The sequence below is a fragment of the Drosophila melanogaster genome, chromosome 2L (genome assembly GCF_000001215.4).
Source record: "Drosophila melanogaster chromosome 2L".
Taxonomy (NCBI): Eukaryota; Metazoa; Arthropoda; class Insecta; order Diptera; family Drosophilidae; genus Drosophila; species Drosophila melanogaster.
In genome coordinates, this window is record NT_033779.5 from 20,770,427 (window position 1) to 20,787,641 (window position 17,215).

At 44.3% G+C, this 17,215-nt stretch overlaps 1 protein-coding gene across 3 annotated transcripts; it reads left to right on the forward strand.

Annotated features, from left to right (window-relative positions):
* Positions 1-304: 304 nt before the first annotated feature.
* cad (caudal) lies at positions 305-12,709 on the forward strand. Of its 3 annotated transcripts, NM_001273712.1 has the most exons (3): positions 305-1,483; positions 6,141-6,194; positions 11,373-12,709. In NM_001273712.1, exons 1-3 carry the CDS (start codon positions 682-684, stop codon positions 11,852-11,854), a joined length of 1,338 nt encoding a protein of 445 aa, NP_001260641.1. In that variant the 5' UTR covers positions 305-681; the 3' UTR covers positions 11,855-12,709. The 3 variants fall into 3 exon arrangements, with proteins under 3 accessions (NP_001260641.1, NP_476954.1, NP_599128.1); NM_057606.6 differs by lacking the exon at positions 6,141-6,194; NM_134301.4 differs by lacking the exon at positions 6,141-6,194 and having other exon boundaries at positions 468-1,483.
* The last annotated feature ends 4,506 nt before the right edge of the window (positions 12,710-17,215 follow it).

The window sequence follows — 17,215 nt, forward strand, 5'->3', positions numbered from 1 at the left end:
CGACAAACTGCATACCTGGCTCAATGGGGCGTGGCCACCTGCCTGCCAGCCATCGCAGACCGGTGCGAAAGAGACGGAGCACCAGACAGACGGAGATAGCGGTAGTCAAGCACTCAGGCCATCTTGAATTTCGACCGAGCAACGGAAATGAGGGTTAAAAACGCCCAAGTAAAGGCACTGCTCGTGCGCTAGAAAGAGACAACTAGTGAGTGCCGACTGCGGTGGTTGTTTTTTTTGAGCCTCTCTGCCTGTTTATCTGATTTTCCACTGCTTTGAGTTTTTTATCAGTCGAGTCTTGCTCTACGTTTCAGTACGTGTTCGACCTGCATACTGAGTTGACGTCGCCACGCACGGAATAACATTTCAAATTAGTAGATTAGCCCTGCAAAACAAAAATCCATCTCGTGAGTGAGTGCTGAAAAATAGCGTTTCGAAATATTATCGATATCTCGGTCGTATGTTACTGTGCTCCCAAAAAACACATCACCAGCCAGTGATAACTGTAAAGATTGACAAAGCAAAATATATCCATTATAACCCAAACTGAAACTCCAGAAAATGTGCAACTAAAACATATTGGCCATCAAAGTGATAAGACTTAGAGATTAACGCCGGATTATTGGACACCGGACCGAGCACTGGGACTATCTTCGGAGAAAGCGCACCTAATCTAACCTCAAAATGGTTTCGCACTACTACAACACACTGCCCTACACACAAAAGCACAGTGCCGCCAATTTGGCCTATGCCTCAGCGGCGGGCCAGCCATGGAACTGGACGCCCAACTACCACCACACGCCGCCGAACCACCAGTTCCTGGGCGATGTGGACTCCTCGCATGCCGCCCACCACGCGGCCGCTGCCCACCAGATGTACTACAACTCCCATCACATGTTCCACTCGGCGGCGGCGGCCTCTGCCGGGGAGTGGCACTCACCCGCCTCGAGCACGGCGGATAACTTCGTTCAGAATGTGCCCACGTCGGCCCACCAGCTGATGCAGCAGCACCACCATCATCACGCCCATGCCTCCAGCAGTTCCGCCAGTTCCGGGAGCAGCAGTAGCGGTGGTGCACCGGGTGCGCCCCAGCTCAACGAGACCAACAGCAGCATCGGCGTCGGAGGAGCAGGCGGTGGCGGTGGTGTTGGCGGGGCCACCGATGGAGGACCAGGTTCCGCACCACCCAACCATCAGCAGCACATCGCCGAAGGTCTGCCGTCGCCACCGATTACCGTTTCGGGCTCGGAAATCTCTAGCCCGGGGGCGCCGACTTCTGCCTCGTCGCCGCATCATCACTTGGCACACCATTTGAGTGCCGTCGCCAACAACAACAACAACAACAACAACAACAACAATAGCCCATCCACCCATAACAACAACAACAATAACAATTCGGTGAGCAACAACAACAGGACATCGCCATCGAAGCCGCCATACTTCGACTGGATGAAGAAGCCCGCCTATCCAGCACAACCACAACCAGGTGAGTCCTTAGAGACCCAAGAATATATTAAATACAGATTTAGTGTTTTATGAGGGGGTATGATCGGTTACTTCATAACTTTATGAGTAAGGCTAATAACCTGCTTTTACTGCAAAGTTAAGGTCTATGCTTGCCATTGTCACTAGCTTGTATGAGTTTTTTTTTTTTAATCGAATGTGAAATAAGATCTTACTCACCGAAGGCTTTTAGTCCGAAAGACCTCGATTACCCGAATTTTTGTGTATTCAGCTACTTAGTCATTCCACTGACCTTCGATTCCGCGTACCCTGCGCTTGGGTTTCTCCCGCATCCGCCTGGCTACATTCCGAACCCGAAGATTCCATATTGCCCAGCACATAATGCACTGCATTGTCTTCCCGCCAAGCTCGTGCTGTTCGCGCTTTTCCCTGTCCATCTCTCACGGTACATATATGGGCTTTTATAAGAATCCGTTTGCCTGGCGCGCATCCAAGTCCAAATGGCCAATTAGCTCATAAAAATCAAATTCTGTTCAAGCTTCACTTTTATGATATTCAGTTGGGGTCGCGAGATCCCCGATCCGACGCCTTGATTTATGGCCACCCCGTGTTCACCGTCCACATGAGTGTTTCTGTTTGTTTGCTCCACTCTGTCTCCGTCTCGATTCCGATTCCATTGACTAATTTTGTATCGTAAATCAACTTAACAACTATAAGCATTTGAAAATGGTTTGATCAACTTACCAATAACCAGACAGCATTTGATGGAAAGTCCATCAGAGTAGAGGACTGGACTGTAAAGGCTTAGGAAAGTTAGGGAGTTCGGAACCTATTTCACAGCAATTAGCATTATGTGGAGTGTCTAATTGAAGGTTTCACTATTTTCTAAAAATAGTGAATATTCTGAATAATAAGTGAATAATACCCAATTCGACTCTCTTCTCTCAGTTCATGCAAATTTTCTGTGATTATGTGGATTTCTTGCGTTTTGTTTGCTGTGTTTTCCTACACCTCTGGAAAAACAAGCAAAGGCAATTCAGATGGCAGTGCAGCGATCTCAAACATGAGAAGGAATAAACCACTCACACATTTGTTCACGATTTATGACCCGGGCGCATGTCAAGAAGGGGAAAATGAAGACGACGATATCGACGATATCGACAATAACGCCGATATCCATTAAGCCCATAAAATCTGTTGGCATGCAATTAGCGTTTATGGCCGCTAATCCAGCTGATCAAGCCGACAAGGCGACTCAAGTTTGCCTTATTTATTATTATTCAAAACCCCCTTTAGCCTCCGCTGTCTGAATGTCACCTTTCTGACGCGCGACTGATTGTAATTCTTGCCGTATTTCATTTGCCTAAAAAGCACAAATATTTAAGTAAGAATAAATATTATATAAAAATAAAGTTAGATATTATTTACAGCCACTATGAGCGATCAGCAGCACCTTTTGCCAACACTTTGCTCAGGTATTATCTCTCTGGCATTTTCTTTGAATTGATGGTCTCGCCAAATCGAGTAATAATTAGTAATCTGCCTTTTCCAACAGAAGAGAAGAGGGGGGCTGTGACTAACACTTCGTGATTTTTGATAGAATTATAAAAGGTCCATTTTCCGTTGTCTGCGCGGCATGTGGCGGCATGTGGCGGCAGGGCACGTCGAAGGCCCACTTCAGCTTTCGGGGTGTGGCAATAAAACGGCAACCACGATTGTCGCTGGATGCAGATGCCGTGTACTTTTGTTTCAATGGCTGGTGGTTCGGGCGGGTTTTTCGATTAGATTAGCTAGCGTGGGGAATCAAATAAACGCCCGCCCTGTCAATAAGTCCTGAAAACCCCACCCAACCCATGGGGCTGCGAGTTCTATTTTCTGTTGCTTCAATAATGTGCCGAGTGATATGGAAACGTGGCCACAAAAAAAAAAAAAAAAAGAGTTCTTTGCGTGTTATCTAAAACGTCAAAAGCGTTGTTGATAAGCGATTCCGCTGCGTTTGCGACGGGCATATTGATTAAAACAATATAGGGTCGTAAACCAATAAAAATTAGTATTACTTCCAATAAAAACTAAATAGCGACATTTACGATCAAATCTATGCAATCATTATTAAACGGCAAGAAATTTAAGTGTCCATAGTTCAGAAAAGGATAGTTCCAACAATTCTGGTTTGCCAAAGTTGGCTAAAGTATCCAACCAATTGTATCAGTTATCCAATGTTGCCCAAATAAGGCTCCTCATTCTTTGATCCTTCGATTGGCCAACATCTCATTGCATTGAACGCACTTAGCAATACATTTTTGCTTATTAGCTGTCCGTAATTTATTGTCGTTATAATTTCTCCGGAGAACCAAATGTATCTAGGGGCCCAAGGAGTTCTTACTGGGATTGTCTGTAGATTTTCAGCATTGCCCGTGTTGGGACATAAAAACTAATGCCACCTGACACATTGAGATTTAATGTGTCAATATGCACAGAAAATTTATATCTAGCCACATAAATAATCGAAAAAGAGAGAGAGAGAGAGAGAGAGAAGGAATATATGGCGGGCTTGGATTTATATTGCTTTCCCGACGCATCTGAAAAGTGTTGTACTGCTCCACCGGCGCGGATGGGATACCTTTGTGGTCCGATTTTGGTCTGGGTCCCGCTCCGAGTACCAGTACCGTTCCCGGTCCCAAGATAAGCCATCGAAAATGGCCACTAGCTGCAGTGGAAATATGTTTGGTTCGGTTTCCTTATCAGCACTATCGCTGTTTGCCGATGACATTTACCCTTCCCGTTCACCCGTCCAAAGTTTCCTCCTCCGCTCCTGCACGGGTCAAAAATGAAGTCGATTTTTGGCTGCGACTGATCTACGTGGAGTGTGCGTTTGGATCGGTGATTGACATGATGGGATTAGCATTGGAACTCGCTGGCCAGGCCGTCCCATCTCCCTGTCCGTTTGTCACGGACTTGTTACCAATGTGTCGTTTGCTCTGGGCTTAGTTGTCCAAATAATAGAATAGAATCGTGTTTGGGTTTTCCTGCTCTATTTGTATTGGCCCTGATATTGGTAATAACCAGAAATTCGAGTCTTGTCCCAAAGCCCTGCGCACACAGCCGTATATATGTCCATATACGCATAGGTCTCCACTTTCGTGTACATGTTTTTGATATACCATTCGAGGCGTATCGAGTTTATATTGGAGGCGCTAGGGATTCCGGGGGCTTAAATTGGGGTTACGGACAGCTTACTCAACGGAGTGATAAATTAAAATGGTAGCTGTTCAAAATGGGTGCGAAATGTGTCGGACGATGTGTTATTTATTAATGGAAATTGGCGCATTTTATTTTGATGAATTATAAAACAATGTAGAATGTAAAGACCATGGAAACTAATTTAAACTACTGTACAATCCATTTGGAAATCTTTGCCTCAAGTTATTTTATCAATGAAAGTAAACAGCAAAGAGAGAGTCCAGAAACTGTAAATTATAGCCACGTTTCCTGTTCGCCATAAACCATAATTCCATAATGGGAATACTGCGATGTACATATGTACATAGTTCGTATCGGGAAAACGAGGCGAAAGCCTTTTGTTTGGGGGGCAACTTGGCCAAGTGACAGGGAAATCCGATTGTCAATCAACGAGGTCCGCCTGAATTATGACAACACAAAACGTTGCAATGATGATGGCTCGGACGGACGGATGACACCTGCTAGTGTCTCAGGCCAAAGGCAACCCGCGATTGTATGATTGAGTAGCTGACTGATTGAAGTTTAAGGCTTGATGATTGTGGAGTGGGAGGCGGCAGCGAATTCTGATTCAATTTCGAGTCGTTTGGCGATTCCTTTTATGAGGTGACAACATTTACGATACGGTAGCAAAAACGGAAAGAAAGATTTGTATGTATATGGCCGGTGGCCAACGTTAATCGCTTAACAATACAATAAAGTAGCAATAATTATAAAAACTAAATGAAATGCCCCGCCATCGTATAAATGACCCACAACCATGAATGAACCAGTGCGCGCGAATATATATGATTGCCATATTTGTGATTTTTATGCCCGACTTTGATTAGGATGATTATACGCTTGATGAGCCCGCGGATTACTATTGCCCTTCTTGTTTGGACTGTAGGTATCTCGGTGGTATATGGTGCTCGCCAACTGTGCCACATATGTACTTACATATATTCCCTTCCGATTCTGTTTGCGCCTGCCGCATTTGCTCAGTTTCACCTCGGAGTTCAGGCAAATATTGTTGCACACTGACCCGAACCCCCTGCCTGGGCCAAAAAACACTGAGATAACGGTTAGGGGGCGGGGGGGGGGGGGGGGGGGGCGGAGAATCGGTGGGGAATGGCTGGGGAAATTTATAGTGCTTCCTCGGCGCAGCCGTAAGAATTTATTGCACATTATTTTGTCTAATAGTTTTATGAAGCGCAAATTTACTTTCAATAATGTGGGCTTCAGTGGGCTTTTAAGTATTTATTGTGGCTGTAGTGATCAATGGGTTGATACTGATTTAAAGCGGTTATATGATTTTATTTGGTTGGGGCTGAAGCTGCGAAAGTGGCTCCATTTCTTAACTCAAGAACTTATCGCTAAGTAAGAAATGTTTTAAATAACTTGTATACTCTCATTGATGAACACAGAATCTAATCCCATGTATAATTCCCGTCGAATCGCAGACCTGAGCAGCTCGCCCAACTTAGAGGATCTGAGTGATTTGCTGGACGCAAGCGGTAGGAGTCGCATCCACAGTCTGGATATTTTCCATTTATTACTAAAAAAAACTATAGTTAACTTTCCTTTGTTGCCTCTAATGCGATTTTTGTGTTTTTCGTTTTGATGCATGCAATTTTTTTGATTTGCGACTGAGTGGGGAAGGTCGTAAAGACCCCCCTCCGCCTCATCCTACTCATATTCCCCAAATCATATAGCCATAAACTTTATTGCGCTTGCATCGTCGTGGCAAATAATTAACGTACATTTGAAAATAATTTTTAGTGGCCTAAGAAAAAAAAATACTACCCCCCTTCCTTTTCATCATTTCTTGCTGTATTCCTCGCCGCATCTTTCTATTGCCTGACTTGGCGTATTTATGGCTTTAATGGCATCTCATTCAGGCCATAAGCAGGCCGCAATTTTCCCTTCGATGGCCGCCATTTTTTCCAGCCACATCGGCCTCTCTCTCTCACCTCGCCTCCGTCTCGCTCGCTCACTCGCTCGCTCTGCATCTGCTCCTCCGTTTGAGCCATAAATAAAGCGAGCTCTGAGTCAGACTTGGACTAAAGCTGGAGGTTTTTCGGGGAGCCATCGCTGCCACTCCATTGGCGTGCCACGGGGTTGCGTGCCGCGCATATATATGTCGGATATATGTTTATTCGTATGTACGTATATATATGTACATCTGGGCACGTACGAGCGGCATTCGTTTGTTGCACGCGATCTGATATTATGATTATATCCACTCCGCCTCGTTTCTTACCCCATTCGCATTTATGGGGCTGCGTGTCAGCGTGATCAAATGAGGAGGAGGAGGAGGAGGAGGAGGAGGAGGAGGGACCGGAATTTATATCTGGGAGTGGTCTCCACAGAGGAAAACTTGGAGAAGAACTCACATTTGCATATGTATGTCTGCCTGCCATATAACGTGTTTGCATGTCGCATGTTTCATTATGACGGTGGCCATTTTGGCTTTCCGTCTGTGGTACGAACTTAACTTTATTTTTGGATACTCTTTAATGTTACTCTTGATGTAAAAGATTCGTAATGCCTAGGCTAAGAACCTTTTTCTATTCAAATATCACCATTCTATATACACACGAAATACCTCTAATCCTCATAAAACAAAGCAATCACTTATCCTTATCGGCTAAACTTACAATTTGAAAACTTAATCTGTTTGCAAGACAAAGGGTAAAGACGACCCTATTATCCCAACCTTCCCCCAAGGACACCGGGTACCGTTACAGTAGGCTTAGCCCAGAAAAGGAAGAAAGAAGGAAAAATAAACGTCAAATCGAATCAAATGATTTTATGATGTAATTTGAGCTAATATTTACGATATAAGAGCAGCTAAAACAGCAGCAAAATGCCAAATAAATGTTATTGTTATATTGTCGCTCGGTGGTGAGAGCCAAAAAGACATATATAAGCCCCATCCTACAAGTATTCCACGTTTATGATGCTGGTGGATGGCGGATGGTGGATGGTGGATGGAGGATGGTGGAAAGACAAAACAAAAGCAGAGCAAAACAAGTGGAAACAAAGAAAAGCCAAATATTCGCAAAAGTCTTTAAGCTGGGCGAAATGGCTGGGGGGAACTTCCAGCAGCGAAATGGGGTGTCAAAAAGTCAAGTGTTGAGGTTTGTGTGTCCAAATCTCCGGGGTGCCATTGACGAAATTGCTCTTTCCGCTGGCGTTCGAGGACTTCCTCCACGCCACAAGACTATCGCTTTAATATTCAGGCAGAAAAACCGCTTAAATTCGAGCGGAGCTGACTTATGGAAAGCCAGGTAATAAATGTCTCCCAATAGGTTTTCACGGGTTGGACCAGAGACAACAATCCGAAATCAGGATGTCACGGGGGTGATGTCTTCAGCACTCAGTGACAAATTAACGCCCAGCGGGGTGGCGGAGAAAACACCATGACCAGGACACAGCATCTGCGGATGCTTCCACCACCATCAGAGACCGTGGCTAACCGCAGTGGTGGCATCAGTTACCCAACTGCAACTTGTCCTTGGCCACTGATTTTTCCCCGGGGGGCGGACCACATAATTGCACAGCAATCAACAGCTGTTCTAATGGGAAACAGACCAGACCAGACCTCCTCAGTCCGCTACAATTTATGGCCAAATGATCCTTGCTCTTGCTCTACTTCAGCTGTTTGGACAATTCTTCTTTGTCGGCATGCGAAGTTAAGACAGCACTTGGGCCAATTGACTCCGCCGGCGGAATTGCCGCTGTTTGGCCTGGAATTACTACTGAATGCACTTAGCGATGCCTGTAATCACATTCTGCCCAGCACATTCTGGTTACCTTGGTTGGTATGAGAGCACTTCGGCAATGATTTCGCACAGTGCTGCCTGCGTGTGATCACAGAACCATCTGAATCCAACCAACTACCCCCAAGAACGTTCGATGAGTGGGGAACAGCCACTAAAGCTTATCGGGACAAATGTCCAACGATCCCCGAGCTCTACAGTTTGTAACTCCGTCGATATTATTGATACAGACCTCAACTGGGATTAGTAGTGCGTACGCTGGCCGCTCTTAGAACTTTGCCGACGGGCAAAGCCGGCTGAATAATCTATAGTTACATGTGGCAGGCGTACATTGCGGTGCAAACACCACAAAAGCATTAGCAGTTCAAATCAGACTCTCAATTGGTTCGACTTAGGAACGAACTCCATTCGATATAAATTACGCTGCGTTGGGGCCCAGCGACAAAGCCATAAAAAATGTCACACCTTGACGCACAATTCTATTTAATTGCTAGTAAAATAAGCGGAGTACTATATATGATGTATGCATGTATTATACATATGTATATAACGGATGGATATCCCAGATATCTACGAGGCGGATTTTCGAGCTCAATTGTTTGCAGAAGTGACGGGGACTTTCAGATTTTTTGCCATTCATTCGCAATCTTATCATCTTCCTGGCAAAGAGGCGAGTGGAGATCGCAGTAGGATCTTAGAGGTTCAGACAACGCAGCTTTAGCATTAGGATCAAGTTGATCCACACCCATCGTTTGTCTTGCCCCGTTTATTAACGCCATAAAACACTCAGCTCGCTGGTATGGTGGCTTATAGTCGTGCAGATACGTATGTATGTACGATTTATTAGATTATGGCCGTGAAGGTCAGCGGAGCCAGGCACCCGCGCCCGCACCCGTGAACCGCCCACTGCCCTGCTCCAGTTTGTCCCCGATTCCGTGCGGATTTGCTTATGTTTGCCCTCCGTTTAAGGTGTGAGAAGTGGGAGCCTCCAAGTGGCAACCAGATAAAGTCTTAGATAGAGATAAGGTGGCCACGCTGTGGTGCAGCCTCTTGGGGAATGTTGTGATCCACAGAAGTTAACTGGAAATTGGGTCGCAGTGAGAGAGAAGTTGAAGATGTCAATGTTAGACACTCGACTAGCTTACAACAGTTGTTCAAAGTGGCAGAGTTCAAGCGATAATTCTACTCTTTTATGTAACCCCATCTAAGGCAGATATCCCACCTTACTCATAGTTTACTTCACATTGCGAAATCAGCCGAAAATTCTCTACTACTATTTACCCGGTAAATCCTATGAGCTGATAATACTGTTGTTCTAATTTAGCCATTTTTATTTGTGCACTTCCTCAAATCCGTCAGCTCTGTCTGAACAAGTTATTTTTTGTGTACGCGCCGGACTGTTCGGGGAGCCCAGCCCTCTTTATCAGTAGATTTGGAGGCCCAAGAACGCACGCGCAAGGAGATTTTCCCAACGAAAGCACCAAAATGGCAAGGCGGCAGACTGGAAATCGTAGATTTATAGTGCGAAGCGAAAAATCTAGATTGAGTGGGCTTTAACATTGCTCCTCGGCTGAGTTCTTCTTGCTGCTGCGATTGCCACATTAGACTAAGCAAACGAGAAGCCACGGCGACAGCAATAAATTCACGTCCAAATAAAGTGTAAAGAACAAACAGAAGAGTGGGGGAGATAAGGGGACTGGGGAAATGGTTTAGCGGGGCTTACCAAAAAGAGTTATAGTATTCTTGACGCATTTCTTCCCGCGAAAGATACACTCTCAGCATTTCTTCTGCCGAAAGATACACTCTCAGCAATTTCTTCTTCTTCGATTTCGAAACTCAAGAAGAGGATTCAGCTGAATTGGTAGCAATTCTCGAAAGAGCTCATATCCCCAGGCCCATTATGAATGCATAACTAGACGGATTTGGTCAGTGGCCATATATCATCTATCGCAGGGCATTCCGAGGTCTTCAACACCTACTCCTGGCACTCTTGGCACTCTTCGCCTATCTTCTGCCGTTGCTGTTGAACTTTATCATCTGTGAAAATATTTGCTTGTTTGCCTATTTGCTCAATTTTAATTGTGAGAACACCACGGTATCGCTGCACATAAAAAATTAGAGCAAATCCCCGGGCCGAAATGCTGTTTACCCACAAGTATTTCCCGCTGGCGTGGGTGTGTTTATCACGTACGTAGACTGTGCCACGATCCCGTGGCCTTTTTCATGCCTTCGGAGATGAGTTCTCCGGCTAGCGTTGTCTAGCGTTGGCTCATTCCATGGCCGCTGCCTGTGGGGATCCGTCATTTGTTCGAGTTCTATTTGAGTTCTGATTGACTAATTGCGCAGCCCAGCGCCACGTTGCCCGCCACAGCGATTCTTCGGAGAATCGTGGCTCCCAGAGTCGTCGGCTTTTGTGAGTGATTTTGATGTGAACCGCTTCGACTGGGACTGCTCCTCCAATCTCGCCGCTCGGCATGTGACAGCCTTCTATGGCTATCATAATTTAAATATTGTCATCTGCTATAGCAAGATGAGCTGGAACATGTTGCACATGAGGAGCAACATGTTTGTCCACCTGACGCCAGTCACTCCACTCGCTTGGCACCCACATCAGCTGGCAAACTTGGCCGACAGCTTCGGCCCTCTGACGACAGAAATCGCACATGATCTCTGGAGGAGATCTTGACTTTTCGCTAGTTAAGTGGTGAACGCAGTTTTCGAATCCACTGGTTTTTAAGAAGAATAACCATGAATCCTTTCGATCATTTTATTTTTAAATGCAAGTTGAATGATTTTTGTTATCCTTCTAAATGGTTTGATTAGTGATAAATTAGTTTTTGCATGTTAGAAATGCCTTCTTGACAAGCGTTTTTTTCAACTCAACTAACATATCTCTCATCTCTTTTGCAGGCAAAACCCGCACCAAGGATAAGTACCGCGTGGTGTACACCGACTTCCAGCGCCTGGAGCTGGAGAAGGAGTACTGCACCTCCCGCTACATCACCATCCGGCGGAAGAGCGAGCTCGCCCAGACGCTGTCGCTGTCGGAGCGCCAGGTTAAGATCTGGTTCCAGAACCGCCGCGCCAAGGAGCGCAAGCAGAACAAGAAGGGTAGCGATCCGAACGTGATGGGCGTGGGAGTGCAGCATGCGGACTACAGCCAGCTGCTGGACGCCAAAGCGAAGCTGGAGCCGGGCCTGCACCTGTCCCACTCGCTGGCCCACTCGATGAACCCCATGGCGGCGATGAACATTCCCGCCATGCGCCTGCATCCCCACCTGGCCGCCCACAGCCACTCCTTGGCGGCGGTGGCGGCGCACTCACACCAGCTGCAGCAGCAGCACAGTGCGCAGATGTCCGCTGCGGCGGCAGTGGGCACGCTCTCGATGTGACACGACCATTCCTGTTATGCGGCGAGCGGCGACAGTAACAACTACATGGAGCCCCATCATCCGCTGCTGGGTGGTAGCGAGCGGGGTGGAGTAGGAGGCGTAGGAGGCGTAGGAGGAGGAGGCGGACAACCGTGCGATGTGTCCTTCAGTGCTCCCGCTCTCGCCTTGGACTTGGCTTAACCCTTAGGTCGCGCAGTCAGACTGTTTCGACCGAACCGAAAAGTTAATAGGCAGCCGGACGAATGGAGGACTTGGCGGCCGTTGCACCTGGAATATTGCACGTTGTTAATTTTTGTGATTGTATATTCCTGGTTTCGACACGCGCCAGAGTCCTCACAGCTAAACAAGTCTTATATTATTCTTGTATTATGTTTGTTTTTTGTTCAACGTGTGTAGTAGCTTAAAGTAAAATGAATAGCTCGTAAGCAGTAGTAAGTAAAGTTGCCCGAGAAAAACAAGAACAATTCAAACCAGCCGTCCCAGCCGATTAACGTTTAAAAGTACTCGCTGCAGTTAAACATAATTTTAGTACAAGCAACTCATTTTAGAGCGCAACTTGATTCTTCAGCCCGTGTAAATAGCCGCATATATAAAGAGTTTTAACGTTTATTACTTTTATGTATCGTAATAACAATTAGCCGTAGTTAATATAGCCGTACTAAATGTTAAATGTAACGCACTCTTCGAGCACACAAGCAAAATTACCATTTAAATAAATAATTTTAACGTATTCACCCGCATCTTTACTTAGTTCAATTTGGCGGCAATTAATTTATAACTTGTGAATGTGTACGTGTGTATATGTATGTGCATAGCTATTTAAATAAAATATGAACACCATAGATAAAGCAACTCAATGGAACTTCAATTTCTTACTGGGGTTAATAAGGGTTAACGTTCACAGCTACGCTCCACCTACCAAAAGCAACAACAACAACAAGTGCGGCAAACGTCAATCAACTAATCGGCCCTTCTCTTTACCCAATCGTTCGCCTCCTCACTCGGCCATTACCGTTATCGGCTCTACGGTTGGCTCGCTCGCACTCACGCAAATCGACATTCGAGTCAGTCTGGCGACGGCATTTCGTCGGCAATCGGAGATCATCATAACGAGTCAATTAAATCTTGGGAACGTATGCGATTATTTGTGCAAGTGTAGATGCATCAAGTTAAGTCGAAATACAACGAAAACAACGTACAACAAGGCAGTTGTCATGAGCTTTAAAAGTCCTTTTGCATTAAAGGAAGTCGAGAAAAATGTCAAAAATGTATTCTTCAAAAGAGCTAAGGAATCCTTGTGGCTTATGTAAACTGAATATTAGAATACAATATCTTATCCAACTTTTTTGTAGATCTATTAAGGATCTAAAGTACTATATCTGAGTATTTTGAGCAGTTGCAATTAAATTTTGAAAATTGAGCAGAGATATTATTTTAGAAGTACTTTGTATGAATGTACATATGTGGAGTGTATCACGTAATTTTTAGAAAAGTGGAATATATACTTCCATTGTATGATTCAGTTTAAATATTAGTTGATAACAGAATATCCTAGAAATAAATTCACAAGTGGCCAAAACACTTCAATTTACAGCTGCAATAAATCAGAAAATTCAAATGAAATCCCAGTCGATCTACATGCGTGTGAATATAGTACATCAATAGATGGAATGCAAGGAATGCCCGTCACAACAAACATGGCGATCTAAAGTGCCAGACGATCGGATCGTACATATATGGTATAGTACACAACTAGCACTTATAGTCTAGTATGGCACCGCCTAGAGAGATTGTACCCGGCTGCGGCTCTTAAGGGGTTGATTTATAGGACCTGCGATTAGCAGAATCGGAAATGTCCAAGCCGATGCGAGGTAAAATATACGACCTGTCCAGATTTTGATACAGCGGGTTTCCAATCGAACAGGACCGTGACCGAATCGGAAAACGTTTTTAGATTAAACAGCAGCGGAGTCAGGGTTTTATTTCGTTTTCATTTCGCACTGAAAATATTTGGACTTGTGTGTCAGCCAAGATGCAAAATACCCCCTCCCGGGGAGGCACCGGCAACCACCAGAAATAAAGCAAAAAACCCAAAACACATTCCCCCGATAAAGGAAGTGGACTCCGTTTTCACACCTACACGCTAAAAAATACATACCAAATTGGGAGCGGACGACTGCAGTGTGTGTTTGCATTTGTTTCTGTTTCTGTTTCGGTTACGCCACATGCACATGTCGGGAGATCGGCAGAGATATGCATTGCGTGTATATATGTATATGTATATATATATATCCCCGATTTGGTGGAACTCGGCGGCACAACCCGTTCCATTCTGGTCGCTGGCCTTTGGTCATCCTGGCGTATCGAAATGGTTTTTGACTTTTGCCGACGCCTTTTGTTTTCGTACACCCTCTATTTTTCCTGGCTACTGCATTACACATGCCGCTGCCAAAATTACGCCGAATTCACAGCTTATGTCTTGCGTCCGCCATTTCAATTTGGGATTACAGCATGTCCTTATGTCCTGGCATTTTCAAAAATGGATGAAGTGCATCGCCGAAACTGGCCATCTCTCCTCACTCAGCCGCTTGATTTATGGCCCAGAGTATCTCGATTCACGAGAAGCCAATGGCGGAGGGGGATCCTAGCGAATGGGAGCCATAAAAGTGCGGAGCGATCTTACTCAGATCACTCACGAACGGGATATTCGTTTATTGTGCCCATGCACAGAAAAAAGAGAGTACAGAAAACTAAATAATGTATTAAAAACCTTAAACAATTATATTCCATATTTGAGGGAGTATGTTAAGATCCAACATTTTTTCTCTTTTCTCATGTGCAATGTATATTTCTTAAGAGTTCCAAGAATAAGAATTTCATATTATATGTTACTTAATATTATATTATTATATCATTAAAATCCTTCGATTTCTTAAACTCAACATTTCGTTCAGTACCTGGCAATATGGCTGCTAATAGGGTCCAGCTCGGTTATACTGCCGCAGCTACAGCCCAGTTCCTCGTATCTTAATTGGCACCCAGAGGAGGTGGCTCGTCAAAGCGGCAGCGACCCCTATGGTTATAAAAAAAAAGAAAGATACCGGATAGCCCCGGGCCTGGTCCGGCATAATGCCCAATCATCTCGACGACCATCTGCTTACAGCTGCTCCCTGTTCTCTGATCGCCGAATCCCGATCCCAGGTCCAAGACCCATTGTCCTCGTCTTCCGCTGCGTCTTGCAGCCATAAAAGTTTATGGCAGCCGGGAAAAGTAACGAAACATTCGAACTTTTGGTGCCGTTAACGAAGCCTCCTGCTCTTTCGATTCGATCCAAGATCAATTCCCAGTGGAGGTTGTATGTCTCTATTAGCGACGACAATGGCGGACGGAGGGCAGCATCCAGCGGAGACGGCCTGCAGAAGATTGTAAATTTTATACCATATACGTCATACAGAAATGGGTGTACTGGTGCACTGAGGGAAATCGTGCCCTCGGATGCCTTTAAATAACTCTTGAAAAGCTGAAGAAACATCCTTTTATTTTGTACTTCAATTTAAAGAAATCATCTATTGATCATCTTTTGGAATCTCTTGCTTTTACCCATTAATTTCTCTGAGTGCGTATAAAATAGAAGAGAAATATCAGCCCAATCAAGCTGTTTTAAAAGGAATTCCCTCATCTGAAGAGTCCCCTAGTTGAACCCACGACTCTTCTCTTTTTTGAATACACATCTTCGACTTTTATGCATTTATTGCTGTGAAAAAATGTTAATTCTCGACGTTATATTTTTATTTGACTTTTACATATCGATCTTCTCGCCCTGAGATCTCCATCTCCATTCGACCATACATAGTTGGCTCTTGGCCATCCTTATGGCCATATATTGGACTGACTGAATTGGTTGATTCGCCTCGTACTGGTCTACTGTGTATTAATTGGTCAAAGGCAGTAAAACAGAAAGTAAACGTTATAAATCAATCGTGGTATGAGTTCTTTTGAACTCTTCAAGCGGCAAAATTCACAGGGAACTGAAATGATTGTATTAACAAATAAGTCAAAGGAACGATGCTAGTAAGCTAAAATCGATGCGAGTAATTTGTGTTTATTCTAACTTAATTTATTTATAGACTTATAGATTAAATCACCATAAGTTGCATCCGAAAGAATCGCATCTCAAAGTAATAAAAACTAACGATATTTTTATCAACTCGACGCCATAAATATGCCCGTTGCGATATTCTTATTGTAAATTCTCGAATTGTCTGCTGATTAAATTTACTTATCATTTTGTCAGTTTCTTAATATAGAATTCATTCATTAAAAATAGGGCTGATCTTTTAAATTATCTAATACGTTTTTGTATCAATACTATAGCTATACATGCTATAAACTATTTGACTTTGTATTGCAATGCTCATCCATACCAATATTAAAATGATTAAAGTTGTAAATTACAAAGCAGGAATGTAGTTCGCTTTTTTCGCACTGTAAAATTCAGTAAATGGGCATAAATCATAATTTACGTACTACCTTTTAGTCTAAAGTGAAGGTGAAGATCCATCCATCCGGTTGATGTTTCCATTTGGATTTTCAAGTTCAGATTGGATAGGATCGGATCGGTTGGCCGGAGACAGTTTGGGCTATTGTGTGCGGGAGTTTGATTAACACAACATCCACTGGCCGAATCTTTATTAGTGACCATGCACTAATTAAGCCCTGTCGTGTGATTTGGTCTCCTCGCATTCGCATTCGTTCGCGTTTGTCACTCGATGCAAATGAATCGCGTCTCTGTGGAGCAGAAGATCATAAAAGCCGCTAAAAGGTGTGGGTGAAAAGAAAAACAAAACCCCGGCCAGCCAGCCAGCGGATTCAGTTCTTTTGTTGATCGAATTGATTAGAGCTGCGGCCGAGATCGATACGTTTGTATATTTCGGATGTGCGTTGCTGGCCAGCGAGGGTGTAATTAATCACAACACTCAAGTTCGTCACTTGACCGAAGTGTTAAGTGCGCTAATAACGCCAATTTGCATAGACCGACTTTTACCCATCAACACGATTACAATTAAAGTGTATTTCAAATAGTGCTGCGTTGTTGCTATATATATAGAAATATTTTGTTTAAATAATCAAATTGGATTGGAAAATTTGGAGTTCATAATTTCAAATCGAAATTCACTTGTCGGACATGCCGCATTTTTGTACCCTGCAATGGTTTGAAACCGAGCTAAAATTTATGTGGGTCAAAATGGATTGAATCCATGTTAGCATTGTCTGGAGCTGCCATCCTGATTTCTACACATGTAAAGAGTTGCCAGTCTGGTTTCTACACTACTGGATTCTATTCTAGTCGATAAGTTGCTT

Excerpts from the sequence above, each read along its gene's own strand:
- cad (NM_001273712.1), top strand. The coding sequence starts at position 682 with ATGGTTTCGCACTACTACAACACACTGCCCTACACACAAAAGCACAGT. Across the intron at positions 1,484-6,140 it reads TCCAGCACAACCACAACCAG|ACCTGAGCAGCTCGCCCAAC; the intron begins GTGAGTCCTTAG and ends GTCGAATCGCAG. Across the intron at positions 6,195-11,372 it reads TGATTTGCTGGACGCAAGCG|GCAAAACCCGCACCAAGGAT; the intron begins GTAGGAGTCGCA and ends TCTCTTTTGCAG.